This window comes from Microtus pennsylvanicus, chromosome 17 (assembly GCF_037038515.1).
Source record: "Microtus pennsylvanicus isolate mMicPen1 chromosome 17, mMicPen1.hap1, whole genome shotgun sequence".
Classification (NCBI taxonomy): Eukaryota; Metazoa; Chordata; class Mammalia; order Rodentia; family Cricetidae; genus Microtus; species Microtus pennsylvanicus.
In genome coordinates, this window is record NC_134595.1 from 40,913,843 (window position 1) to 40,941,605 (window position 27,763).

Consider the following 27,763-nt stretch of genomic DNA (forward strand, 5'->3'; position numbering starts at 1 on the left):
GCCCCGCTCAGGATGGCTACTTTAGGTTTCCTCAACACGTCTAAGCTGCAGTCTTAAGAAGAATCCTGCACACCACAAAGGACGGAGAATGCATGTAATCCCACGTGCAGAACTGCAAGGATATTTAAGGATGGGTGGGCTGAAGAAGGGGCATACTGAGAAATGGTGAGAACTCCACCAAACAGTTCCAGAGTTGCTGGATCCAAAGTTTGAGATCAGTTTTCACCAAGTAGTGTGCTCATCATTGACCGGCAAACTAAACAAACAAACAAACAAAAGTATGCAAACAGCAAGTTCATCTAGCAGAGAAAACCAAGAGCCTGGGAAGGAAAGGAGTGAAGACACATCCTTTGACATTTGGTGAACGTTTGAGAATTTTATCATTTTTCTTACCCATGAAATCAGTCAAGTTGGTCTATGAAATAACGGCTTGTGAACGCACATTTCTGACACGAGGGATGTGGAGTGCAGCGTGTGTGTGTGTGTGTGTGTGTGTGTGTGTGTGTGTGTGTGTGTGTTTGGTCTTCATTGTTGCTGCTAAGCCCTGAATTAAGCTTTTATCTGCCCTTGGGCAGAGCCCATCTGCTAGTCTGTAGGCTGGTCACTTTCTCAGCATGCTCAGAGTTTGTGCCCCCTACTCCACCAGGACTGTGAGTTTTGCTAGGATGGATATAATTTACACACAAGCAGCTTCTCATGTTAGTCTCACAGGAACCCTGGAAACTAGTATTTACCTACTTCATCTTAAAGTGCCAAAAATGGAGTTCACACCTGAACAGTGTGCTTGGTCCCCGTTTCAGAGCCTCATGGGGAAGGTAAGCACGGGCTACTTTTACTTTGGGCACTGTGTTCTTTTGGAGCACAAAAACGTGTAGGAAAGTATTAAAGCAGACAGGACAAACACACTCAATGCCCCAACAACCTTCAACCAGGAAGCTGTCCAGTCCACGCTTCCACTTTCTTTACAATAAAATAAATGACACCAATTAATTTTCTTTAGTTCAAATTAAGCTCAGCTATGAAAATTGAGAGAGACAAACACACTTGCCCTTTGGACACAATTTTTCTTAATGATAACAATACACTTAAATATTAAATTCTAGGATACGTGTTTGAGACTCCAGGGAGATGCCCCGAATAAGAGAATGCATGTCTGGCATGTTGATCCCTGGGTTCTGTGCCTAGCATCAGAGGAATTAAACAAGCAAGCTGCGTGTTTATTCCAGAACTTTACACTAAGAAATAAGAGGGGTATGATATATCTATGTCTTATAAAAAAAAATCATAAGAGAAAAATGCTGACTTTCTACTAAAATGCTAGTGTGTGACTGCATCAACGTTCACTATAATAACAAAAATAAACGAAGTCAATTCTATGTTCTGATACAAAATGAAAAGTAATTAACTTTCTTTACTTAGCTATTCTACCCTAATTTGCTTGTGGTGTCTATCTAATGGTATAAGACCAAGCAGATTTAATGTTGCAGCTCTTTCTAGAGCCATACTTCTTGATTTTATTTTTTAAATATCTACATTTAAGTTTCCACAAATTTATACTTTTTAATTTTTACTATGATATTATGAGTGGTGCATGCTGAAGATACAGTTGCAAGCCCCCTCCCTCCACCTTGTTGGTCAGTGCTGAAGGGGTTCCCTTGCTCATTGTGAAGCATTTTAATCAACTATTTCTGAATGGAATCTGTTGGATTGGATCCAGAACAAGAAGAATTGGCCCCAAGAATTGAGAATTGGTGTTAACATGCTAGTACAGACCCAACAAAACTAGACCGCTAAAAGTCCACAGGAAACTTTAGCCAGTAAACTACCGAATATGTCTAAGGACATAGACAGAGAGTAGTTTGGTTTTTGACTGTCATGATTTCTAGCTGCTGCAGAAAAGGCCGTTTGTCAGTGCATAGATGGAGGACATAAAACTTCAGATGACTTACATCAAGTCGCTTTGTCCCGAAGGGAATGTGTGTTCCTTTCTTTTGCTTTACTTACATCAGAACTGTAAACGCTGGAAAACTATTTTGCTATTTGCCCTGTAAACTAATTTGCCTTCTCAGCATTTTCCCTTTTGGGAGAAAAGTGTAACAAATCAAATTCTAAATTTTGCACAGATGCTCCTTATCGCAAATACAATTTCTTCTTCTGTCAAAAGAGAAGTGGCCATTTACATAGCGATCTATTCCTTTTTTACCGGGAACAATAGGAAAGCAGGAAATCGAAGGGAAGAATTCATAAACCTGTGTGATTGTCTTCAGCCCCATTTTCATGTCTCCCTTCACCAAGGGCAACTTCCTAATGCAGTGGCCCTCAACCTGTGGGTCATGACCCTTTCGGGGTGGAACAACCTTTTCACAGGGGTCCCATATCAGGTATCGTGCATATCAGATGTTTACATTATAATTCATAACAGCAGCAAAAATTATGAAGTAGTGACAAAAATAATTTTGTGGTTGGGGGCCATCACCTTATAAAGAGCTACCCGAAAGGGTCGTAGCGTTAGGAAGGTTGAGAAGCACTACTGTAGGACATGGGAAAGCCATAGAACAACACCACTTTCAGCTTGGTGTTCATTTACAGGGAGAACGGCAAAGTCCAAGTTCCCTTTCGCTTTCTCTCTCTTCATGTGACAAATCGCAAAGTTTGCGGCATTTTGAATTTTGCTGCAGGATTTTAAATGAAGCAGAATGTAGGAGAGCTCCTCCTTTGAGGCCACAACTCCCCAGACAGAGGCTATCATTCTTAGCTTAGGAAACTGGCCTTGGGACGAAAATCTGGCCCAACTTGGAACTGGAATCTACTGTCTCCCTGGCAATGTTTGAGCACACATTCAAGAGCAGAAAGCTGCTTTAACTCTGTATGTGTATAAAAATATATGTATACGTAAAATATGCAAGAAAGGATAAAATAATGCTGTACCTGACCCAGTTAAGGCATATTCACACATGCAAGCAGACTCTAACTTAGAGCCTAATCTATTTTGGGCAGTCATACTATATTGCAATGATTTATTAGCGCTATGTTATATTAGTAGGTATTTGAACATAGATGAATCATCAATGAGCTCATTAATTATGAGTTAATATAAGGGATTATTGCATGAAATTTTTAGAAATACTTATAAGGAAAATACAACCAGCAATGACTTAATTCTTGTTTAAGAATGAAAAAGAAAAAGTAAATAATAAAAAATATAAACCCTTATAAAATCATTATTTAGAATCAAAATGCACACTGCCAGGGCGCTCGCAAAGTTCCATACAGCGGCACATATATGGTGTACAGGGAACTATCCCAAGCCTGACTCTGGCACAAAGGGGGGAACCTCAGAGTAATTTGCTGGAATTTGGAAATTAAGCACAGAAATGCTCTATTTCCAGAGGAACCCTTGAAAGATTTTTTTTACCGTCATAAAGAAAGGAAAAACCAATACAAATATAGCAAATTCTTAAACAAACAAAAATCTAATAGTTGACCTAAAAATCAACAACTACAGAAGCCATGATGGGATTCAGGTGTTTTCTCCAGCAGTCACCATGTGGGAACGGACTAAGATCTGCACTGCTGCCTCCAACTCTGAGGACTCTAGGACCGTTTGCAGGATAACACACCTTTACAATACACCAGGGCCAACTTAATTCCTGATGACCAGTTTGTAAACAAACCCTCATGGCACACATTGTGCACACAAACACATATCTACTCCTCTATTACAGGGATTTAAAAACAAACACCAAATTATGGAAATGCCACCTATAGAGAGATGTGGCCACTCTACCGCACAGTCTTCTGTGTAATTTATTCTCCGTCTAATTTGACATAAAAATCTGATATCTTTTCCACATAACATTCCAGCCTGGGAGGCAATTATAGTGACAAATTCAGATTTAGAAAATTTGCCATAACAGACAGTTGCACCCCCAGCCTCCACCCCCCCCCCGCCCTCAGCCCTCCTCTGCCCCAGCCCAAAGAGAGAACCAACTTGATAAAAATCACTATCTCAGCCTCAGTTTTGAACATAAACTCGCCACAGGATAATTGAAAAAACACCCCATGAGCCTTCTCTCTGAGATGACGACACGGAACTGGTTTCAGTTCCTATTCCTTGAAGGGGAATTTGGTCAGTTCCTCCTTAGAGATTTCAGAGGAAAAGGAGGATTTTTTTTTCCAAGACAGATAAATTGAAATGATCCTGCATTGATCTGTGTGCTTACGAAGCCCTCACAAAAGTAGGTGGCCACCGAGGGGCTGAGCTCCTGGCCTTTTAATGGATGACAATGGTATCAACAACCGGCTACTTAATCAATATTTGGCCAGAGCTGCAGAAAACGCTCCTTTCAGATTTTAATTCCTGGTTGTAAAACACCCCGAGAGCAGCCAATGAGATAAGGCACCAAGCTGACTGCTTAATTGCCATTTAGTGGCTAGCGAGTTATGTGGTCGGTTCTTGTTCTTAATAGTTCCTTAATCTTCATTTACTGGAGCGAATGAATAAGTTACCTGTCATAGGGTCCCACTGAACTGCAACTTTCTGGGTCCCAGGCCAGGCAACTCATCACTGAGCAACTCATTCTGCTGCCCACTTATTTCTGCATAACTTAAACGTTTAATCTCACGATTAGGAACAATTTTTTTTTGGTCCTCAGAATATTCATGGATCTGGAAACCACGCGGGTTTGGTGCAACGGTCCTGTTCACTTGATTGATTTCTGTATATTCCACTTGCCTGAACCGAGGCACACTTTCTGGTTCCGCATCACCGCCTGGGTGGGTTTTATGACTCAGCCCTCGGGACTCTTAAATGACCCTTCAGTAATTATTACACACTGGAAGCCCCTACCTCCTGTTCCGGTGCTATCAACAATCACATCAAACCCCAAAATAAACATATGATTTCAAGCATTAATTAGAAAATCTGCATGTTTTCAATAAAGCTACAGAGTAAGCATACAGCAGTTACCCCAGTCAAACAAGAGGAAAAAGAAAGTGCCAAGGGACAGAAACCCCCTCCCCAACCTCTTCATTGTCCTGTCTAGAGAATGTTACTGCAGTGTGGTAGCCCACTGTCATAGCCATTTTTTTCCTTTAAATGCGACACTTTGCTTGAGTAGAATTGCAAAACTTTAAAATTAATCTCCAAGTCCAAATACGATTGAAGGCAGACTCCTGTCCTGGCGAGTGGACTTGAAAACAGTCAGGAAGCGACCAGTAATAAAAGATCTGGGTCCAGAAATCTGTGATCCTACACCCCGTTATTTTAATATGTGGGACGGCTCAGCCTGTGCCTCCACACCACATCAAGCCGACACCAGCAATTCCCTTTCTCACCGACACGGAAGAAGCAAATGCCTTTCCTCTTCACAGCGGGACCCCTCCATTCGAAAGAGTTTTCCAAACCATCCACTGCAAACGAAATATCCCAAGAACTTTATCGCCCCCCCTTTTTTTGATCTTTATAGACACACATTTTTAATCTGACGTCATTTGTCATTAATTTTAGAAAAGAGCATGAGCTTATACACAAAAAGGGCCGGGGAAAACACTTGCATTTTCTGAAAATAAAAAAAAGCGCCTTTTTCTCCGCAAATTGAAGAAATGTGAAGAGAATACAGGCTCTCAGCGATCCTGTGTCCGAATTCTCTCAGTTTCATCCCTGCAATTGTTGCAAACCTCCCACGCTTATTTGAAATTTTATTTTTAAAGGGGGGGGGGGGTGGGGAGTCCGGTGAAAGTGTGTCTCCAGTCCCAATCAAAACATCAATTTGGCAATCTGGCCTCTTTCGCCTTGCGCTCCCGCACGGCCACTTCAAAGACGCGGCAACAAGTCCGTAATTGTAACGTTACATCTAAATATTTAAGCGGAAAGTCTTTCCGTCGCGTGTCCATCTACAGTCCCCGTCTGTCCGGTAATTCCATTACGGCACAAAGCAAAAATGTTGCCCAAAACTCACAAACAGGAAAAGCGTCACCCTGCTGAGAGAAAGGGAGGGGGTTGAGAGGAGGAGGAAGAGGAGGAAGAGGCAGAGGGAGGAGGAAAAGAAGGAGGGGAGGAGGTGGAGAAGGAGAGGATGATGAAGGAGCACTTTCTATCGATTAGTCACCGCTTTTGTGTTAAGGGCTTTCTTTAAAATAAGAAAAAAAATTGGGGGAGGTTGCAGAAATTTCACTAATGTGAGCCTCAGGCTAGGGAGGGAAAAAAAAGAGGAGAAGAAGGGGGAGGCGGGCTGTGTCTAGATGAAAGTGAGTGGGACATAAAGGAGGCAATTGAGTCGGCTGCAGCCCGGCGAGCTAAGCTGCGGGCCGGCCGGAGCGCGGGGAGGGGCGGCGCGGCGCTTTGGCGCAGGGCGCAGCAGCGGGGGCCCTGGCTATTGTGGCGGCGCCCGCGGGCCCGCTCTGCTGCGCCGGGGGAGGAACAGAGGCGCCCATTGAGCTGCCGCAGCCCGGGGTGCCTGAGTTAGGACTCCGCAGGTCCGGCTGCGCCTGCTCCGTCCGCACTGCTGGCCAGGGACAGGGTGGAAGGTCTCTGGCCGTTCGTTGCTCTTCTTTCACCAGTGTGTTGGAGCAGGAAGGATGGTCTCAGCAGGAGTGCAGAGAGCCTAGGGTTCCCTTGGAGCCCAGAGCTGGACGCACCCGCTGTATTTGGTGAACAACTCTTGGATTGGACAAGGAAGAAGAAAAATTGGACAAGACAAAAGGGACCGTTTAGGAAAAAGGACAAGATCTTGGGGGTGGGGTGGCTCTGACCTCTGTCTGGGTCCCTTTCTCCCCGCATCCAAGCGTCTGTCAAGCAGACCCCAAGCCAAATTTGTGTCCAGGAAAGTCAGACTCAGTAGCAGGTACCAGGCCCATCTGGCAAGAGCACACAGCAGTGGTGGGGACTCCCGAAAGTCCCTCCTCCGCCAGCTTTTCCCTCCCCTTTGCCAGGACTCAGAGAGCTTTTTCTCAACATCCATTCTATTTTACAAGTGGGACCGCCTGAGACTTTTGATGGCCAAACAACAGAGCGGAATATTTGAGGTTTCTAGACTTCAAACTGCATCTCCCTCTCTCCTCTTTCTGGGCCCCCTTGCCCTGCAGGGTTCATCCGGAAAGGAAGCTGGAGGCACTGAAGGGACCCAGGCTACGCCTTCCTTGACAACCCCAAATTAAATTAGACTTCAGCCTCTGAGGTGTGTGTGTGTGTGTGTGTGTGTGTGTGTGTGTGTGTGTGTGTGTGTGTATTTCAAGGACACAGCCCCCACTGGGGGAACACTCTGATTTTTAAAAATGGTAGCAATTGCCCTTGAATGGCAGCCGGCCCAGTGAGGCGACCCAAAAGACTCGAAACATTTTGTAGGTGAAATGGCCACTTTTTCCACGCTGGAGAGTCCATAAAACTTCCTGGCTCAGCAGCTACTGGGGCTCATTGAATAATTCATCCCTCATTGCAAGCCCATAATGTCTATTCTGGGCCCTTTGTGGGGCTGTTTTCTCTTCTTTTCTCCTTGAATTATAAAAAGGCTGCCTTCCTTTGTTCACACCAAGCTGCTCGGAGCTGGAGCTTTGTCTGGGCCAAGCTAAAGTGTGAGTTTCAATGGACTCTCCAGGCTTTGTCTCCCAAGTTCATCTCCAAGTGTAGATTGTGTAGAGAAGGCCTTCTTTGTAAACGCTGGAAAAGTTGTACAAATGTTTGACCAGCTCATTTGGGACGTTTTGTCTCCTGGGCCTCGGTTGTTGCGGCTGTGAGGGAGCGGCTGCTCTGCCTGGCTGCCACTTCGAGCTCGGATCAACAAGTAGCAAAGCCATGGATCCTGGCAAGGCCTCTCCCATCGCTGCTACGCTAAAGTAGAGCCTCTCTTCTAGCCTCTGCTAAAGGAGCCCATTGGGTCTGGGAGAAGTCTGGGTCCTCAGCCGTCTTCCTTCTTACACCCTAGTACCTCTAGACTGCAGCTAGGGCTGGAATAAAAACCAGAGGGGACAAGAAATACATTTGTCCAGGCTTACACAGATTTCAGAGAAGCCCCTGCTGTAAACACAGAAGTAACCGCCTGCCCATCTCCCTGCTCAACTTCCTTCCATTCTGGGTGCCTTTTCTTGATTATATGTGTGCCCTAAAAACATCCACATACTAGAAGTCAGGCACTTGGTTGCTAACATCTAACTCTAAATATCGAGGGTGCCTTTTGTATTGGTTTGAAGGCAGCTTTCCTGGAAAGCCAGCACGTGTCCCAACAGCAATCTGTCTGCTAGAGCCATCTTCCAGTTCATCCCATAAAGCCCTGGTAGAAAACGGTTCTTCCTTTCTGTAAACCTTTATTTTTGAATGACTCCAAGCAGGTAATAGTGAAACAGCCTGTAATTCTCGATGCCCCGGTGGGAGATTTTTCTTTTTGGTGCTGACAGGCCACAGCCAACATGGAGTGGGTGGTCTATTCCCCTGGGGGACAGAGGGTGACACCAGGGGCTCAAGAACACAGATCCCTTTGACCCAGATCCCTACAGTGCTATGACTTGGGCACCGTCGGTTGTCAAGCACATACAGGTTATATATCCCTCATCCTACTGAAAAGAATTGAAACGTAGCCGGTTTATGTACACACATGCATGTCACACACGTGTCCGAGGCAGCAAGGGTGGGGCATCTTTAGGCTCCCACTGCCCAGAAGAGTCATAGTCTCATTCATTCTCACCCACACCACAGTATTTTCCAGAGTGTAAAATCTACTTCAAGCTCCGAAGACTTAATTAACAACCCCCCCCCCCCGCATTATCAGCCCATATAAGTTATTTTCAGAGAAGCTTAGTTTCCATCTAGAAAGCGTCCACCTGCAACACACTTCCGACTTCTCGACTCCAAGGAGCTAGAAATGGTGGAGAGTAAAACTCACAATAGCTTAGCGTTAGTATTACTGGAGGTGGCACGTGCTGAGTATGCATGAGGTCCCGGATTCGAACTCCAGGAAAATAAAATTAGAATAGAGAAGATATTTGTTTAATACCAAGTACCTTGCTGGTCTTTCACGTAAATGTCCTTCCCAAGAGCAGTAGCTGTGACCGAGGCAGGAGGAGGGCTCTGAGAAGAGCCAGGGCCGGTTTGCGGTTGCGCAGACCCACAAGTCTTAGAACCAGCGCTTGCTAGTCGGTGCGCACGGCCCAGTGGGGCCCCTTACCTCGCTCACTCAGGATGCCGTCGATGCTGTGCTTAGTCTTTTTCTCGCTTTCTTCTGCTTCCTTCCTGTCTAGATCCACCTCCTCCTCTTCTCCTTTTCCAAATTTACTCCTCAGGATCCGGCTGATGGAACTCACTGGGAATAAGAGGAGGAGGGGAGCGTACAAATTTGAGAAACTTAGGGAACGGTCCCTAAGGAGAGACCTCAAAGGCCCAGCCCAGGCACTCAACCCCTCCTGGGCAGGGACCATCATTGCTGTGTCCTGCCTCTGGTGGCATCCGAGTCCTTTTCCATTCTCTCCGGTCTTAAAAAAAAAAAAACCCTCACACTTCCGTGAAGTTTTAATTGCTTAGATTGGAACTGGAAACTAGAAATCTCGAAGCACCTCCAATTTAGAACCTAGAAATGTTACCTCTGTCCATCTCCGAGAAGAGGTTGGCTACTTGCCTCTGAACACCCTAAGAGGACCCTTCCACTAGCTCATCCTTCACCGTGACCCTCCCCACACTGGGTCCCACAGTCCTGGTAAGAAGAACCTGGGAGGGCCTGCCGCCTGCAGATCAACTTGTTTTCAGGATAGAAAGGGTTTACATTTCAACTGCAGAATATTTCCCTATTGTAAAAATCAAAAGAAAACGCACTCTCTACGATTTATTTTTTCCAGATTCCAGTCTGGTAAACAAATCCATGCTCTGAAATATATCGTTCTCACAGAGGGAAGAAGGGAGTTTCCTTTTAATTAAAAACAAACTCTTCCCGCGCGGAGGGCCAGCGCTGGCCCTTCTCCGCCCCCTCCCACATCCCCCACCTCTCCCAAGCTGCCAGGATGCTGGACCGACTCTGGAACTCCTGGGGAAATCGCGTCTGAACGAATTTTCACCCCCTTTACTGCCCCAGCCAACTCTCTACCGGTGCGGCTTGGATCTTCCTTCAGTGGAGGTTACCAAAACATTGGTTTCTCTTTAGAAGGGAACATCAGTACTAATAATCATTTGGCCTGTGCGCCGCGTTTCTGCATTTCCGCCCCAGCCTCCTTAGTAGAAATCCGTTTGCGGGGAAACATCAGGTCGTCCCCCAAGCCGCCACCCTGGGGACCAGCAGTTCACCCAATGCTCCATAAAACATCAAGAATGTCTGGCTTGTAAATATTTCAGGGCAGTCTCTTAATAGCCACGAGAGATAACTGGGGCGATTTTTATGGCTGGTGTGTCCCATTGGAGTACGAGACTGACGGTCGCGCCTCCGGGAAAAGTTAATGGACCCAGTACCTGAGGGTACAGTGTTCCGATCACAGACAGCGTCCTTGAGTAATTTGTCTCGAATTTCCCAGCTGAACATGCCCGGGTTTTCTCTTTTGTATTCCTCAATTTTCTTCTCCACGTCAGGCGTTGTCACCTGCTTTAAGAGATAGGCGGGTGGTGCGTTGGTACCCAGTATTGTGAGCCCGATGGGGTGCCCCACCTCAGGGTCTTTTGAATGCCCCTTCATGTAGTCTCTGGGAGTGTCCCTCTGCTTAGCCAAATGACTTTAATTCAGTTTAGATAGAAGCAGACAGAAAATTATCCCATTGGGGCAGCCTGGAGACCCTCCACCTGCCCAAAGACGCTAGAGCAACCAGATTAAATTAAGAAAAAAAAAGTAAGTTTGGACGTAAGGGCTGTACATTCTGATCACCAGAAACTGCAGGGAATCCACACAAAAACGAAACTAAAAGGAGAATGCTGAAAAGAGCCACAGAAAAATCAAATTATGTCAGTTCCGAAGAGGTCAGAGCTGAGCCATGGAAGGAGTAAGATGAGATTTCAAAGGCCATGTATCTAGGTTGTGTTATTGTTGTTGCTTTTAATTAAACAAACATAGATAACTTGAAAGAATGACTCTTTCACCCACTCAAATAAAACTGTCTCCTTAGATTCTCAGGTTAAGTGAGAAAACGGGGCGAGAGAGGAACTGTGTTAGGGAGTCTTCAGTGTCCGCTTGATTTTTAACCCCCACCTCTGACAACCAGAAAATCATACTGGCTTCTCTGCATAACCCAAAGAGAAGGCAGCACCCCATATTATCTCCTCCCACTCTCTAGCCTGCAGGACTTTATTGCTTATTTAAAAAAAATAACATAATTTAAGGATCTCACAAAACTACCTTTCAAAAATGGAGTCAAGAAAGAGGCTTATTATAAAGAAAACTAATAGTTCTGGCTTCTTGAAAACAATTCGACTGGAGGTTGAGGGGGGTGCGGTCCAAAGCTGGGAAAGAAACTGTTCAAGAACCAAATTGGAATGCTTAGCTTCGTTCTAGGATGCTGCCATAAGAGGGGGCTGGGAAGACTGTTGGGGAAAATCAACAATGGGTGGGCTTGCTTTAGGTGTTTATCGAAATAATTTGATAAGGTTTTCAAGGTTCTTAGGCATCAAAAACTAATGTTACCTTCCTTTGCTAAAAATGCTAGCCTTTCTCCAGTGTTCAAGGACCACCAGCAGCCATAACAACCGAGTTCTACACACACAAAAACACTTCTTCCTAGATGTGAGGTATACCTCTCTTGGAAAGTCCCTAACTCCGAGCTAGACCTCCCCACCCTCTGGACCATGCACCCTGCCTCCACGAAACTAGGCCCCAGACTCACCTTGGGCTTGCTGCCTCCAATGGCACCAGGACGGATGGAGCCTGTCTCCTGGTACCTGCACAGGATCTTAGAGACACAACCGTGGGATACGCGCAGCTGGCGAGAGATGACGCAAGGCCGAATGCCATGGTGGGCCATCTCCACGATCTTGTGGCGGATGTGGTTGGGCAGAGGCCTGCCGTTGATAAATACTCCTCCGAGCTGGTTGACCCGTCCCTGGCCAAGGGGGGTGGACACTGGAAAGAGAATGCAAAAGACAGAGCCCAGGCTCAAGTCATTTTAGAATAGAAAGAAAGCAGCAGAAAGACGAAAGAATCTAACTCTGCTTCGTTCCGGGCAGCCCTCCTATGTCACTCAAACACCAGCTACGAAGCTTTGGACTCCCAGTCCGGGACCCTTACGGTTATGATTGTTTAAATAATTACGCACTGCAGGGGCATATAATCTTTCGGAAATTGAGTAATTGCCGCAAGATAACTTCCTGCAGAAGAAACTGTATTTTCTCTTTTTTGAGAGAAAGGGGGTAGTGCAAGTCGGAGAAAGAACCAGGGCTGGTGCCTAGACTGTCTTGCAATAACTGCCACAGAATCCGGCCGGGTTTGGAGCAAGCAGACAAGCAGACAGCCTTTAGTGTTTCTGAACCAGGGAGTAGTAGGCAAAGTTGCAGAAAGGAAACACAGGTGATAGCATGTATCACCTGTTACGCCTCAGAAATGAAACCGGCGGTGAGCCTGGCTGTGGCCACCACAGCCGAGGTTACTGCTCTACTGTCTACTCTGGACCGAGGTCTAAGGGCTGTGTTTTTACGGCCCAAATTGTTTGGTAGGGTTCGGGTTTGCAGTAATGTCTGCCTCCCCAAGCAAACCAAAAGGCATTTCTAAACATGTTAGGAAACTTCGAGATGCCTCTCGAGTTGAATGGAATTTAACTAATCAATAATAAAACTTCCTATTATGACAGCAGGAAAATTCTTGCCGAACTAGCAGGAATTTTTCAAAAGTGGACGCAGTCGGGACACTTTCCTAGCAACTTTGGGCGAACAGACTGAGAATTTGTTTCCGCTGCTGCGAAGCTTGTCCACCTTCCTCACCGCAGCAACTCCAAAACAACAGAGCCAAGTGGAGCAGGCGGGAATAGGTCAGGCAAGTTCCGAAGGTTTGTAGAGAGTGTGAAGCTGTCTGTGCCCCCAGAAAGTGAAATGGGGCTTCTCTCCCCTCCACGAGAACCCCTCCCCACTATTGCTTCTTAGGATGGGAAGTAAAGAGGAAGAGGCTCCCCGGAACGCACGACTAAAGGCCCGGGAAACCTGGAATGGGGTGCGGCAGCCAATCCCAGGCCCCGGGATCCGGATGGGCTGAGGCCCTAACGTACCTTCCAGCGGGAAGCCGCTGCGTGGGTAATTCTGCCCCGGGCCGGGCCGCATCATCCTGGGCACAGCGCCGGCCAGCGTGGTCATCCTGGGGGCAGCTTCACTCGCAAATTATATCCAGGTGAAGGCGAGACGGAAAAGCGAGCGCGACGAGGCGGATGACCCTCGGGAACTCTCCAGATCGCAGAGAGCTCCTCCCCAAAAAGAAGACTCGAGAGGAGAGGGAGGCGGGGCGCGGGGAAGGGGGGCTGCTAGCTCCTAGTCCACCCGCTCTAGAGGAGTCCCTAGAATGAAAGATCCTAATCCCAAGGCGGACAAGTTTGGTGCGAGTCTGGCAGATAGGCCCCTCAACTGGGGCCACTGGCAAGGGTGCTCAAGGCGCCACGAAGATGGGGGCGGGAGGGTGGTGACGAGGCGGGAGCACGGCCCGAGTCTCCTCCCGTCTTGACACCGAGTGCACGGATCCGGACTAGGGAGCATTTATTAGTTCTTTCGCCCAAAGCTTGGTCAGGAGCCCTGAGCTGCGATTGGCCGATGAGGAGACCGTCCCGGGTGGCGAAGACTCGCGCTGATTGGGCGACAGAGGCTACTTTCTCTTCCCATCCCTGACGGTGCCCAGGCCTCCACCGACCCGGAGTGGGACCAGCTCTGTGCCCCTTTCCCTGAGAGCAAAGGGTAGACAGGTTGAAATTGAAAGAGGCAGCCTGGGTGATGAGAGCGGCTGAGGCTGGAGAAGGGCTCGCTGTGTCTGTCAGTCACTCCACGTGTTTGTCCCTCTGATCTCTTTGGTTTTCCATTCCTGTCTGTTAAGTCTTTCTGTGTCTCTCTCGGAGAGGCTTGCTCTTATCTGTCTCCTATTCTCTCTGACTGTCTCTACTTTTCACCTGTGGATTTCTCTTCGTTGTTACTAACATGGGGGTAGGAGCGGGGGGGGGGGGGGAGGCTTAAGGAGTCCCGGATGTGTTTAGTGTTCCTTTCTCTGGTCTGCCCAGGGCCAGGGCTCGCTATGGGAGCCTCCAAGAGTGGCTCCTCTCGGGAAGAGTCCTGGATGTGCCCAGAAGGTCCTTTTGTCTTCCTTAGTCTGGGACTGATAGGTGGAGTAGCCTTAGACATAGACAGCCATGACTAGGCCTCCGAACTACAAGTTGCAAACTGGGACGGGGGATTCAACTCTTATCCCACCCCACCCACACCCCACCCCCCGGTTTAAAAGTCCTTCTGGGAAGTCGGGGACTCTAAATCACACATACAGATCGATCCCTGATGCTCATACATCTATATGTTGAGGTTTTTGCCCGGCTGCAGCGTTTGTTCTCAGGAATTTATTATGGCATTCAGACTAAACTGCTGGAAAAATAAAAGGAGCAAAGTCTTGGCTAGGAGCTGAAGTGTCCCCAGCAGGATATGACGCCAGGAGTGTTGTAAAGACTGTCTGTCCTTAGAGAAGGTACCATTGTGCATAGCCTTTTATTTATAACTTGGTAAGTGCCAGCGAACTCGCCTCCTTTACACCCCCGAGTGCCAGCCCCGCGTTCTGCACCGCTCTTTATTCCCTCAAGTCTATTCAGGGACTGTCACTCTGGGGCCGAGAGGTATTCAGGGCCTTAATCAATCAAAAGGATGAGAATCGGGCAGGTTTTTTTCCCTTTGAAATAAAGGAAACAATGACTTCTGGGCTTCAAGTTCCCCTTTTTCCTTTTATGATATTTGAATTTTTCCTGCCCCTGAGTCCTCCACCCCTCTCTACGTCCCTCTACCCGCATCTCCTTTGACAGTTTTGACGTGAACTCAGGCCCCCAATCCCACTTGCCCGGCCCTAATTAAGGCAAACTCAAGAGGCAAGATTGGTGGTGGGGAGGGTGCGGGTAACTGTTCAATGTCCAGGAGCTGGCCCTTTAAGAGTTCACTCCCAGTGGGAAAAGCTGGGTAGTTCTGTGCTCCCCCTGAAGTCAAAAGGCTTCCTTGACCCTGGGAGCAGGCGAGACAGGCCTCTGGGGACTCCAGAAAATGTCTGGACACCCCACCCCCACCCACCCACACTTGAGGGAGGAGCATTTGAGTTCCCAGTGGAAAGCCGAAAAGCTCTTTGCCTGGAGTTCTGCTTAACCAAGTTTTATATTAAATGATTCAAGTTGTCAAGAGACAAAACTTTCTCACTTCTCTTTTCAGAGTCGGGGTCCTTCAAAGTCTGGGTATTTGTTTTCTAAACCTTGGCACATCCAGAGCAACCGAGGAGCCAGACTTTCCCAAGTTTTTTGTCTCCCCATAGCTGAGCATAGCTGGGTTTTCCCACTTTGTAAGGTCAACTTTAATCCATGGGCAGACGAAGGACCCAAGGTGAACTTCAAGAGGGTAAACTAAGTATATTCAGTGAAAAGGGGTCCATTTTTGAGGGTTAGAGCCCCACTGGGGCCGAGCCTTTAATTCAAGACTTCAGGGATGTATCTCCAGTTCTCCAGAGGACTGTCCCTGCTGAAGAGCCAGCAATGGTGACCTCTTTGTAATGGGTGGATGCAGATTCCTTTCTGGGTTAAGAAAGTCCTCTGGGACACTTCCACCGAGGTATTGCCAGTTGAACAGCTCCTGGGTGCCAGTTCAATAGTACATTCATAGGTTGCCACCTGCTAGGAAAATGTCCAGGCAGAGGAGATGGGGTAAGGGTAGAGTCAAGGACTGTGCTCTTTCCCTCCCCTGCCCAGCGCTCTCCAGTCCACATGCCACCAAAGGCCAACTCATGTCTGCGCAGAAGTCCCCAGGGTCCTGAGGGCACTGAGTGGATTAAGCAGATGGGCCATTTCTAAAACCCCTTGGCGAAGGCCAAGGCTGTGGGTCTCCTGAGAGCGGCACCCAGTGCCAAACCAAATCAGGCAAAGCCAACTTGGAAGAAGCACACAACAGGTTACTGCCAGGTCTGACAAGCCCTGGTTTCCGGAAGAAAATTTGTTGGGGTCTTCCTTTTTCACCAAATGTGTCTGGAAGCTGAAACCACCCTATCCCAACAGCCTGCACGGGGGAGTCTCCACCCATAGGGCTTGTCCCAGCTAGGAGCCACTGGGCTACCAAGACAAGGTGTTCAATCTAGCCACAGTACGGCCACTAATTGGAGAACCCAGGTTCGGACAGCAGCACTCCTCCTCGGGGGGGGGGGCCCAGGGCGAACCTCAAACGTGTCCAGAGAAGTGCCTGCAACCATCCCGTGAATAACCCTGGCACCCATTCCTGACGTTCACATATTTGTAAAATGAAATTTGAGTCTTGAAGGACAAAAATAGTATTATCTAGCCCACGTGACAAATGGGGATTGAAGAAGAGAACATTGCGGTTGACTCCTGTATCCACCCCTCACACCCACACACTTTAGAGGTCTTTCGGGTATTGTAGATAAAACTGACAATCCAAGCCTGAGCGAACTGTGCTTAGTTCTTAGTTCCCAAGTGGATATGGATCTGGAACTCTACATCGCAAAGGCCTGAAGTGGCTTCTGCTGGGACATTTCTCTATGTATCCTCTTCACTTGGGGCGGGGGCGGTTCGTGCATGGGCTTCTCCAGGACCCTCGGAGATGACCTCCTTACTGAAGTCTCAACCCAGAATTATAATTAATGCAAAATAATGTTAAGAGGGAGGGAAGTATAGTGGTGGTGAAGGCCCCCAGGTCTCTGTTGGGGCTGGTGGGAGAGACGCTGAGACAGGGACCGGCAGCCCACGGGGGTGGGAGGTAGAGGTTGCTTGACTGCGCCACTGGGCGGCAGGATACAGTGGGACAACTGCGTAAGAATCTTCAGTTCTACAAAAAGAAGTCTAATGAAACTCTAGATTCCAGGTCGTGAGCTTCCCAACCAACAGTGTTAGTGTCCTACTGGTGAATGTGTGGGTTAAACCCGTGGAGCAGCACGCCCACCACAGCATCGATGACGGTCATTTTGCACCTCAGCTCCACAGTCGCTTGTCAAAAGCGTCGGCGCCGCTCTTCTCTTCATTAAAAAAAAAAATCAGGCAGAGTGAGCTCGGATTTAGGAACAAGATGCGGATCTTGAAATGTCTGGGTGAGCCACAGCGGGTTTGTCCTTGTCATGCCCCTGTAGCAGAGGGGTCCTTGGGGAGCTGCGAGCGGGTTCGCAATAAAGAACATATGGTTTGTGGAAAAGAAAGGGTAAAGGAAAAGGAAAAAGGAAAGGAAAAGAGACAAAGAGAAATCTTTTAAAAACAAAATAGAATAGGCAGAAACTGTCTCTGTAGTCTTACAGAAGTTCATTTGCAAGATTTATTTTTAAATAAACACTGATGATCATCTGCCACAGCCGGAGGAGTCTTACAAAATATGATGACGATAATAATAATAACAGTAACAGTAATAATAGTAATAATAACAATAATAATATATTAATCCTCTGCACGCGTTGATGGGAGTAAACTAAGGAGGAGGAGGAGGAGGAGGAGGAGGAGGAGGAGGAGGAGGAGGAGGAGGAGGAGGAGGACTTGATCTCTAAAAGAGCCAATTTCGTGACTGCCTGTGCTCATAGATCTGACTCTAGTGTATCTGTGGTTAGGGGCTAAAGCGAAAGGGCTTTCCTTAGCCTGAGGACTGACTGACTGGTACCGGGAGCAGTCTGGGCTGCCTTTGTGCAGAGGCAGGCAGAGAAGCTGAGTCCCGGGCGCCCCAACAGTGCTTAAGAGGAGTGAGTCAGAGAAGCAAGGTCTACAAACTTTCTACGGACTGCTGACTAGAACAAAAAGGTAGACAAATGACCCCCCCCCCCACCTTCCCCAGGAGCTCCTGTTCCAGGGAGACTGTGAATCCTGCTCTGGGGGCTGACAAAATGGTGGAGCAGCAAGGCAGTGGTGATGTGGCTGGCGAGGTGACAGGCCTGTCCCTGGAATGAGTGCAGACCTGTTTCTGAGTCATCCCGGTGCAGGCGTCAGAGCAGTAGGTGACACCACTCCTCTGGATCCGAGCCCTTCGACTTCCAGGAGATTTTTGTGATGATTTCTATCGGAGGGAGGAGGGTCAGTTAATTAATAGGAACGAAAAGGGAGAAAGCCAGTGTTCAATTGCAGGGTGTCCCTCACCGAGCCTGGACGCTAGTTACCTGGGAGTCGTGGCAGCAGCTGGAGACCACGGGCCTCGAGTGTGCCCCCAGCTCTGCGACTGGGGACTTTAAAGGCAGGAGTGGATCAGGAGACACAGCAGCGCGCTGAGCAGAGAAATCTCAACAGGTGGAGGAGACAAGATTCCCAAAGCCCTGCGGGGAGCCAGCCTGGAGCCAGGGGTGGACAACCGGAAGTTGCCTTGTGCACCTGCCTGGAAGAGACTCAGTGGGAAAGTGCGCTCAGTGCACGGAGTAGGCAACTTGGCTAAGCAGGGAGAGGCTGCTGTTTTCAGGATCCTAAGACTTTCTATAGTGAAGAGGGTGGATAGAAGGAAAAATAAGAAAAATAAGGTGAGGGAATACTGAGACAAAAGGAAAAAGGAGGAGGAAAGGAAAAATGGAACTAGAAAAAACAAACAAACAAATAAACAACAACAACAAAAAAAAGCAAACCAGAATCACCCTGCCGTGATGGAATCGCTAGACATGACTTAAGTGTTAAGTTCCTTCCTAGACTCTAAACCATTTCTCTATCTCTAACCTTCTCTCCACACCCTCACCCATGCCGCGGTCAGAGGAAAATGTCCGTCCGCTTTAAAAATACAATTTTCTTTTCTCTAGACGAGAGTGGGAGCAGGATTATTTTGAATCCCAAGCTTGGGAACAGGAGAATCACGAGGGTAACTCCGAACAGATGAAAACTGACCATCTTGGACAAACGAAAGGAAGAAGCAGCCAGAGAGACGCCAGAATTTAGCCCGCGCAATTTGCAGAGCAGACTCTCGCCGCTGGCAAGGCCCTCTCAAAGTCATCTCGCAGATAGCTGTCCTGGTCCGCATGGTGGCAACTCACTGAAGTCACTGTGGAAGGGTTGCCCCTTCTAGAGGAAAAGCAAGCAAACAAACAAACAAAAAAAAGCTTCACAAGGGGGTATTCCAATTCCCTGCACAGAGTCAAGAGTCAAGACAAGTAGCCCCAAGAGGAAAGCGCGTCAGAGAGCCTTTCTTCTTTCTTCTTTTCTTTTCCAAACGAAATCTAATACGATCTGGCTGCAAAAATATATATCACCAGCTCTGAGTCTGAAAGATTAACATTCGGATACGTAGGAAATGTAATCTGCATGGCTAATTGATTCCCAGCGTATCAGTTTAAAGGATAAAGATCGATATCTGCATATGATGGATATTGTATTAATAGGGACATAAATAAAGGCCGAAGAGTCGTTACTGAAACCTTTGAAGCTGCTTCCTGGCTCTGCCGCCCTTCCAGGGGCCACTCCGTCACACACACACACACACACACACACACACACACACACACACCTTAGGCAGAACTGAAAGTCCTGGCTTGTTCCACTGCAGAGCCAGTGAGGAAGTCAAGAAGAATCAACATTTAGAGCTGGAGAGGATTTTTAAGCAGCAGGGCTATAGGCGGGAGGAGGACATTTTATTTTTCTCCTGGGCTAATCTGGAAATTGACTTTAGTGGAGGGGGTCGGAGGTGAGCTCATCACACCTGGAAACCTAGAAACACAGGCGCTAACATATAGGGGGTAGGTTAGTGTTAGGAACAACAGGGAACCAGCGCTTGCCCACCTCGGCCTAGGCTCCCAGAACACCTACCAAAGACCTGAGAAGAGCCAGGAGTGGGTGATCCGGGTTGGAAAGTAGGGATCCAGCTCGTGCCTTCTGGGTGGGTCGGAGGCAGCTCAAAAGGCTAGTGTCCTCCACAGGAAGCTGGCGAGTGCCCTCCAGGCAGGCCTCCTCTTTTGAAGAAAGGGAGGCTCCATCAGAAGAGAGGGCCTGGGTGAGAGTTGGAGGAACCTCCTAGACAGCAAGCCGGTGGAGGACGTCAGTCCCTACAAGAACCCCTCCACCTACTGATTGCCAATTAGTCTTGAGAGCTACTGGCCTCCTCCACCACGGAACTCGAGCTCGCCCTGCCTAGAGAACATTCCCAATGCAAATAAATCACCCTCGGCAACCCCCCTTCTCCATTAATTAAGAGAGACATTCCGACAAAACGAGTGTAATCTTTATTAATTACTCAGTCCTCAGAGCGCAGCTCGCATCAATCATGCCCAAAGCGAAAGTACCGCGTACGCCAGATCCCTTTCCCAGAGCGCATTTGGAGGAGCTGAAATGTCACCACTGCTTTCATCCTTCTGGGCTGTCCCCGCAGCGGCAGTCAGAGGGACGCAGCTCTGGTGAGAAGGTCTTTTCTACACATCCAAGTCCTCTTTGCGCCTGGCTCCCGCTGCCTGGACCCGGCTGGGGAAAAGCCTCCGCCCAAGAACATCCCTTACAGGGGTGCGCTTGTTTGCACGCACAACTAGTTCAGGAACATTCCTGCCCATACCCCTCACCCGTGTGTGTCCTCTCTTGGCTCCCGCAACTCCCGGTTGTCTTTCCAACTAGGGGTGTGCAAAGAAGAGCCTGACAGCAGTCCAATTCTTCCAAGGCTCAATCCTGCCAGATTCCGATCATCTCTAGGCCCTCGTGGTAGGAAAAGGAAGTAGAAGCCTAGCCCAACCTGCCTCTCCATGACATCGATTCGATCTTCCATAGTGAGGTGGTGAGATTTTTAGATGTGCAAGGATCCAGTGCCTTCTGGTCCCCTAAGGACATAGCGCCTGGGCCAGGGCCTGGGCAGAAGCAGAGGCACTCAAGGTCTTGGCAGAGAGAAAGGTCTCAGCTTCCAGGCATTCAGTGCAAAGCTGGCTGGAAGTGGGGTGGGCTGGGGGTGGGGATGGAGAAGTGGGGTTGGATTGGAGGTTGGGGGATAATTTCAGGTTCTTTACCCCTATGGTTCTCTGTTCTTGGGAAAGCAGAGACTCTAGGTGTTTATGGAAGGATGCTCTGGCAAGTAGTTGGTGTGAACACGCCTCCTGACCTGACCAGAATTCACCCCTTGGCCTATCCTTGCCTACTCCCACTGGAACCCCACCTTTCCAACACCTCCCTCCTGGTTCCTTGAGTCTAGACAGTAGAGTCTGAAAGTTCCCTATGTCTGTAAGAATTAAAGGGCGTGTGGGGTGGCAGTGCCCAAAACCACAGTAATGACCTCCCAGATCCCAACCGGTGGTGCATGACCTGCAAATCCCTCTTCCTGAACCTAGAGGGACACTTCATCTGTTCCTAGTTGGCCACCTGGCTTCACAACCCCATTGTCAACACTATATGAAGCTCAGCTTTGGAAGTACAGCCTGCAGTGTATCCCCCCCCCCCCCCGCCTTAAAGGATTACTTAAGGGCCCTTACATCTTTCCTTGTGCCCTTTTAGCCCAATGTTCCTTTTGGAGTTTTTCTCAGAAGTGGAAAAGTCTGGCTTTCTTTTGAGGGGCTGCAGGGTCTTCGGTGTCTTGTGGAGAAACACACCTTGTGGTCTGCTTTCAGTAGACACTAGCTGGAAAAGCTGGGGAGGAGGGGGAAGACTGGGGCAGGATAGAGGGTGGGGGCAGTAGTCAGAGCTAGCACCACCCTCCCTTCCTCTTCCCAGTCACTTCACCGCCCAGGTCACACTTGGGCTGCTGTCTCTTCTTTTACTTCCTTGGAAAGTTCTTAAGAAGGGATCCCTTTCATTCACAGGTCACCTCCAGAACCACAGGCAGTTGGGTATCTTCATCCTTCATCTCGGCCACCACTGACTGTAAATGGAGTTTTTATTTGATAGAAAACAAAATACTGTGTTCAGGTCCTCACTCCCCTGGACCTGTTGCTCTCATCCACTAAGCTGCAGAAAATTTTCTCCAGAAAAGCAGAGGAGATAGATTTTTCTAAAGAGCTAGCCAGCCTCCCCTGGATTGTGGATTTTCGAGGCAAGCAGAAAAGACCCAAGGAGAGCTGTGGGAGGAGGAACACTGCACACAGAGCTCTACCAGTTATTAACAGAAAGACTTTGGCATCAGATCATCTTTTTAAATATTTATTTATTTGTTATGTATACAACATTCCTTCCATGTATGCCTGCATACCAGAAGCAGACACCAGATCTCATTATAGATGGCTGTGAGCCACCATGTGGTTGCTGGGAATTGAACTCAGGGTCTCTGGAGGAGCAGTCAGTGCTCTTAACCTCTGAGCCATCTCTCCAGCCCCTTTTTTCAGTGTTCTTTTTTTTTTTTTTAAGACACGTTTCTCTGTAGTTTTGGAGCCTGTCCTGGAACTAGCTGTTGTAGACCAGGCTGGCCTCAAACTCACAGAGATCCACCTGCCTCTGCCTTCTTCCTGAGTGCTGGGATTAAAGGTGTGTGCCACCACCTCCTGGCCAGATCATATTTTAAAAGCCTTGGGAGTTTGGGACCAAGGAAGAGGAAGTAAAGGTGACAACACTGGGAGCTTGGAAAGTGGCTCAGAAGTTCTCAGAACTGTCACAGTTCACCTAAAGACCAGCAGTCTCACCTGTCCCCAACAGTTAATTAAGTTAACTAAGGAAAATGTCTCAATATCTGGGTCCTGTATCGGAAGGAAGAACAGAGAACTGCAGCAGTTCCTGTGGAAAGGTAATCACTGTAAGATCTCCAAAACTGGACATAGTCACAACAGGCACACAAGTGTCACCTCTTGTCATGGAAAGGGACATCTCTGTGGCACTGAACAAGATCATACTAGGGGGTGGAGCTTAGAGATCCAAATGTAAGAAGAGCCCAGCGAACTGTATGGCTTCACTAGGGGGACCCAGGAAAACAGGAGTCAGAACCACTCAAGGGAACCCAGGAAAACAGGAGACAGATCCAGGGCTCTCAGAAGCAGAGTTCCAGATCAGACTGAGAAGGAGAAAGCAAGATAGTTCTTAGCTCAAAGCTGAATAATAATAATAATAATAATAAGAAGAAGAAGAAGAAGAAGAAGAAGAGGAGGAGGAGGAGGAGGAGAAGGAGGAGGAAAAGGAGGAGGAGAACGAGGAGGAGGACGAGAAGGAGGAGGAGGAGGAAGAAGAAGAAGAAGAGGAGGAGGAGGAGGAGGAGGAGGAAGAAGAAGAAGAGGAGGAGGAGGAGGAAGAAGAGGAGGATGAGAAGGAGGAGGAGGAGGAAGAAGAAGAAGAAGAAGAAGAAGAAGAAGAAGAAGAAGAAGAAGAAGAAGAAGAAGAAGAAGAAGAAGACCATTCTCACCCGAGAGGGGAAGATCCTGGAAGGATCATACTCAGCAGGACGGAATGGCTTGACAATTAGTGGCTGGAAGAACACACGAGTATCTGGAGATGGGAACCGAGTCCCAGCACCACTCCTGCAAGCCCAAGAAATGCGCAGCTGGGAATGGTAAGAACTCTGAGGTGACAAGGCCTTCTAGAAGGAACACATGACAGATACCCTTACTGTGCCTTCAGATTCTTCACTTAGCATTGACTTAATAATTCAGTTTGTTTCATTCTCAAGGTTGTGAAATTCCTTTTAAAAAAAAGTTGAAGGATAGATAGGGGTCAGGTGGTGCCGTCTCAAATCATGAAATCCAAGGCTCTTGGGGGAAATGAGCGCATGTGAATGACTGCACAGAACTTGTGGATGGCATCTGTCCTTGGAGAGGTTATAGAGCCCAGGGTAGTGGCACATACCTGTATTCCCAGCACTAGGGAGGCTGAGCAGGTGTGATTGGGAGCTTGGGATTAACCTAGGCTTCATACTAGGTTTGAGGTTAACCTGGGCTCCATGGAATCTTGTCTCAACAACAAAAGTCAAGAGTCTTTTTTATTTTTAAAAATAAGTAACAAAATAGGCATTAAGGACGTGTCAGAGAGGAGACTCCAGAAGAAAATGACCACCACTTCCTTTTCAAAACCACATCCTGATAAGCCACCTCTTCTGCCTTCTTCTCTGTCAACCAGTCTTAGCCTTTGTCTTATTCTAATAAGATTCAAAGGATATGTCTGCAGTCTCGGCATTAACAGCCTAAGAGCTCAGACAGCCTGAACTTTCCCATGGTCCAGCTGCCTAATCTCCCCCCTCTAGCAAACTAATTAACCATTGCAGTAGAATTGGAGAATCCGTACGTGCTGACAACCTTACTTCACTTATAAGAGTGAGCTGGGTGGTGGTGGTGAACGCCTTTAATGCCAGAGGCAGGTGGACATCTGTGAGTTCAAGGCCAGCCTGGTCTACAAAGCGAGTTCCAGGAGAGACAAGACTGTTTCTCAGAGAAACCCTGTCTGGAAAGAAAAAGAAAAAGCACAGAGATGCTAATAGGTCTGCCCAAAACTACACAACTAGGAAGTTCAGGCAGTATTTTGAACTCAGAATAACAATTAGTTGCTGATCTCTGTAGCCAGAAATCCCCAATTTTCAACCCAATCAAATCTATGAGAACTGAGATAAGGAAGCTACCTAAAATTGTTACTTTTCCTTGTTTGCTTTATTCTGTAAACAATTTTCAACTTATTTATTTGGGTGTTTGTTTGTTTGCTTATTTGTTTGATTGTTTGGAGACAGGGGTGGGGGGGACTCGCTTTGTAGCCCAAGCTGGCCTTGAACTCAGCAACTTCCTGTCTCGGTCTTTACTCCTAGAATTCCAAAGGTAGCACAGTACCCTCAGCCAAAGGTTGCATTTGATACTTCGAGAAAGCATGAAGCTAGCTCCGTTTCAATAGAAAAGAATTCACAAATTTATCTAGTCTCGGTGATCTTCTAAAACACATCTCCCGGTATAAAGCCACGACAAACTTTTTGTTAAGTTTACTCAAGCGTTTCTACTTCTCTGGGGACCCCCAAGACGGACTTGAGAATTCTAGCCAGGTGCATGGTAGGCAGGTGAGACACATAATAATAGGCACAAATCTATTTGCAGAAAGAAAGACTTCGAAGGCTTCTCGCCTCTCTGAAGCAAACAGCACTGGGTGTGGAAAGGGAGCCGTGGGGGCTTCCTGAGGTCCTCATTGGCGCTGATCACCTGAGGCCTTCCTGCTAGCCGCCACCTCCTTACCTGCTTCTGCATCACTGTCCAGCAAGGGTGGCACGTTAGGATTGAGGCACTCAGAGGACCATGCTCTTAGGCACCAGCCGGAAGGCGCGACCCTTTTGGGGATTGAGGAGTAATTTATAAACGGAAATCCTAAGAGTCCCATCCGCATCTCCCCACTGCGCTCCCGTTTGACAGGCACTGAACCTCAGTCTGACACTCCACCTTGTGAACTTGTATACCATCCTTCTGCCCGTGTTTCCGGAGCCCTAGAACTACCGGTGTGCCCCCCCCCGCAGTCCTTCTTTCGTGGTCAGTTGTCGGGCGGCAGACACAAAACTGAAGCTGGGCACTCATCAAAGGCTGATTTCCCAGCCACTGGTGACAGCAATTCCACAACCCTAGATCTCCGTGCTAGCCCGAGAACCCAAGGAAAGCAACTCCCCGCGCCGCCGCACTCCTGCTTTGGATGTTTCTGCCAGTTCTAACAGACGTGAACTTTCTGGCGAGATGTAGGGGTGGTTAGTTGGATTCCTGGGTTTTAAAAGTTCTAGTCATTCGTAATAATAATACTCTTCAGACCCTGAAGTCGGGAAATGTCACCAAAGAGATCTGGGGCTAAAAACCAAGTTTATCCAAAGAGGGTATGGGGGTGGTTGTGAGAGAGCTCTCGCTTAGCGGAGGAAGGCCTGGGCTACAGCAGTGGAGGCAGGGAGAGAGGAAAGCAATGTTGTAGCTAAACGGGGATCTGAATGGGTTAGTGGATAATACACAGAGACAGAGCAAGGGGTGTGGCCTAATTGGTAAACCTGCTTGGCAGGTAGGAAGACCTGGATTCTACCCTCAGCACCGAATAAAATAGACAAGCAAGGCAAGTACATTAGTACATGAGACTCTCTCTCTCTCTCTCTCTCTCTCTCTCTCTCTCTCTCTCTCTCTCTCTCTCTCTCTCCTCTCTCTCTTCTCCCTCTCTTTTCTCCCCTCCCCCTCCTCCTCTCCCTTCCCTTTTTATCTCTTGCAGAAAAGGCGGGGCTTTGAGGCACATTTCTGGACTGTACCTCTGAGCCTTGGAGTTGTCCTGGTCCTCTCCTTTCCGGATCTCAAACGCACGTGTACCTGGGCTAGAAATAGGGGCTTTGCTTAGAAGGCCGGTGGGAGGCTAGAGAAGACCCTAGGCCCAGGGTACCGGATTCTTCTCTACTGACTCTACAGCAGCAACCGCCCTCTCCTCCCACTCCTCACTCCAGCCATCCTGTCCGGGGTCTTCCAGAAGACTCCTGTGCGCATCAGGGAGCCAGCCTCTACTCGCTCTCCCTCGTCTATAGGTGCAGCGGGAATCACCACAGGAGACTACTCAAACAGAAAAACCAAGGCTTGACTTGCTTCACAGGACTGGAGGCGGGTCTGTGTCAGGGCAAATCTACTCACACGTGGTTCCAAGGGCATGGAATTAATGTGCAGGCGGAACTTCCTAAAGGAACCTAACCGCTCTCCCGGTGATTGTTTCAAAGACTCAGCTAGCTAGCTCTGACACCCAAACTGGAGCCAATATCCGCACCTGTCCCCAGCACCAGAGGAGCTAGATGTAGCCCGTGGCTGTCGCTGGCCTCGGCTGGACGGCTGCACGCGTCCGTTGGAGTCTGTTCACTTACCCGCAAGACTTTCCTGATTATTCAGAAATTGTCCCCAAATCTTTGCTTGTTTATGGATGAGGTCTCACCATGTTGCTAAGGCTTGTCGCCAACTCCTGGTCCCAAGAGATTCTCCTGCCTCCGTTTCTTTTCTAAGTATCTAAGACCACAGACACTGTGACGACGGTGGAAAAGTTCATGGAAAAGTCTCAATTTAGAAGGCACTGAACCGAGGTTACAATAATCACAGCACACCCCGACACACACACACACACACACGGAGAGAGAGGGAGAGAGAGAGAGAGAGAGAGAGAGAGAGAGAGAGAGAGAGAGAGAGAGAGAGAGAGAGAGAGAGAGAGCGCTAAAGCAACGGTCCAACTGTGAAATGGTCCCCTTCTGGTTCCAAAGTATAACCACTTAATCCAAGGTCTGCCCCTCTCCTTCAAGAAATTTCTGTTTAAAACAAAACACAAAACAAAAGTGGCAGGGTCGAGTTCATTAAAGTGAGATTAGGGAGACAGTGGCGTTTCAATAAGGTGTGAAATATGTGGCTCCCAATTTTAGCAGCTTAGAAAATCACCTGGGGCGCCTTTTAGAAATACCACCGCGCCGCCCCTCCTGGTACTGGCCAATCAACAGCAGCCTCTGGGGGCGGGAGCTTCCGCATACTTCTCCCAGCCCGCCAGGTAACTCTGAATCTGCAAGAGAAGACTCCCAGCAAGAAATAAGTTCTCTCTGTGTGTCTCATAAAATATAGGCTTTTGAAGACAAATCATTTTCCTTGTCGGGGTTGCTCCTCCCAGATTTTCCTTCAGCCAAAAGCTTTATAATTCTCACTGGAAATTATAATTCCTCCCCCCAAACAGTAAGGGCTGATGCAATACCCTTTCTGGATCCTTCAAGTTCGACTGAAAAATTATTTTGTCAACGAGCACACAATAGAAATATTAATTTATGTATAGAGAAGCCCTGTCTCGGGAAAACAAACAAACAAAAAGAAATATT

At 48.1% G+C, this 27,763-nt stretch overlaps 1 protein-coding gene across 2 annotated transcripts in view; it reads right to left on the reverse strand.

Annotated features, from left to right (window-relative positions):
• The window catches only part of Pax3 (paired box 3), a 95,057-nt gene extending 81,466 nt beyond the window's left edge, over nt 1-13,591 (reverse strand). Inside the window, exons 1-4 of one of the 2 annotated variants that reach the window (XM_075951269.1) lie at nt 13,156-13,591; nt 11,785-12,020; nt 10,427-10,553; nt 9,159-9,293 (exon numbers count right to left, since the gene is read on the reverse strand). In XM_075951269.1, coding sequence (XP_075807384.1) covers nt 9,159-9,293; nt 10,427-10,553; nt 11,785-12,020; nt 13,156-13,240 — 583 coding nt within the window. In that variant the 5' untranslated portion in view covers nt 13,241-13,591. Of the gene's footprint in view, nt 1-9,158; nt 9,294-10,426; nt 10,557-11,784; nt 12,021-13,155 lie in introns of both variants that reach the window. The other variant, XM_075951268.1, reaches the window with a different exon arrangement.
• Nucleotides 13,592-27,763: the final 14,172 nt, after the last annotated feature.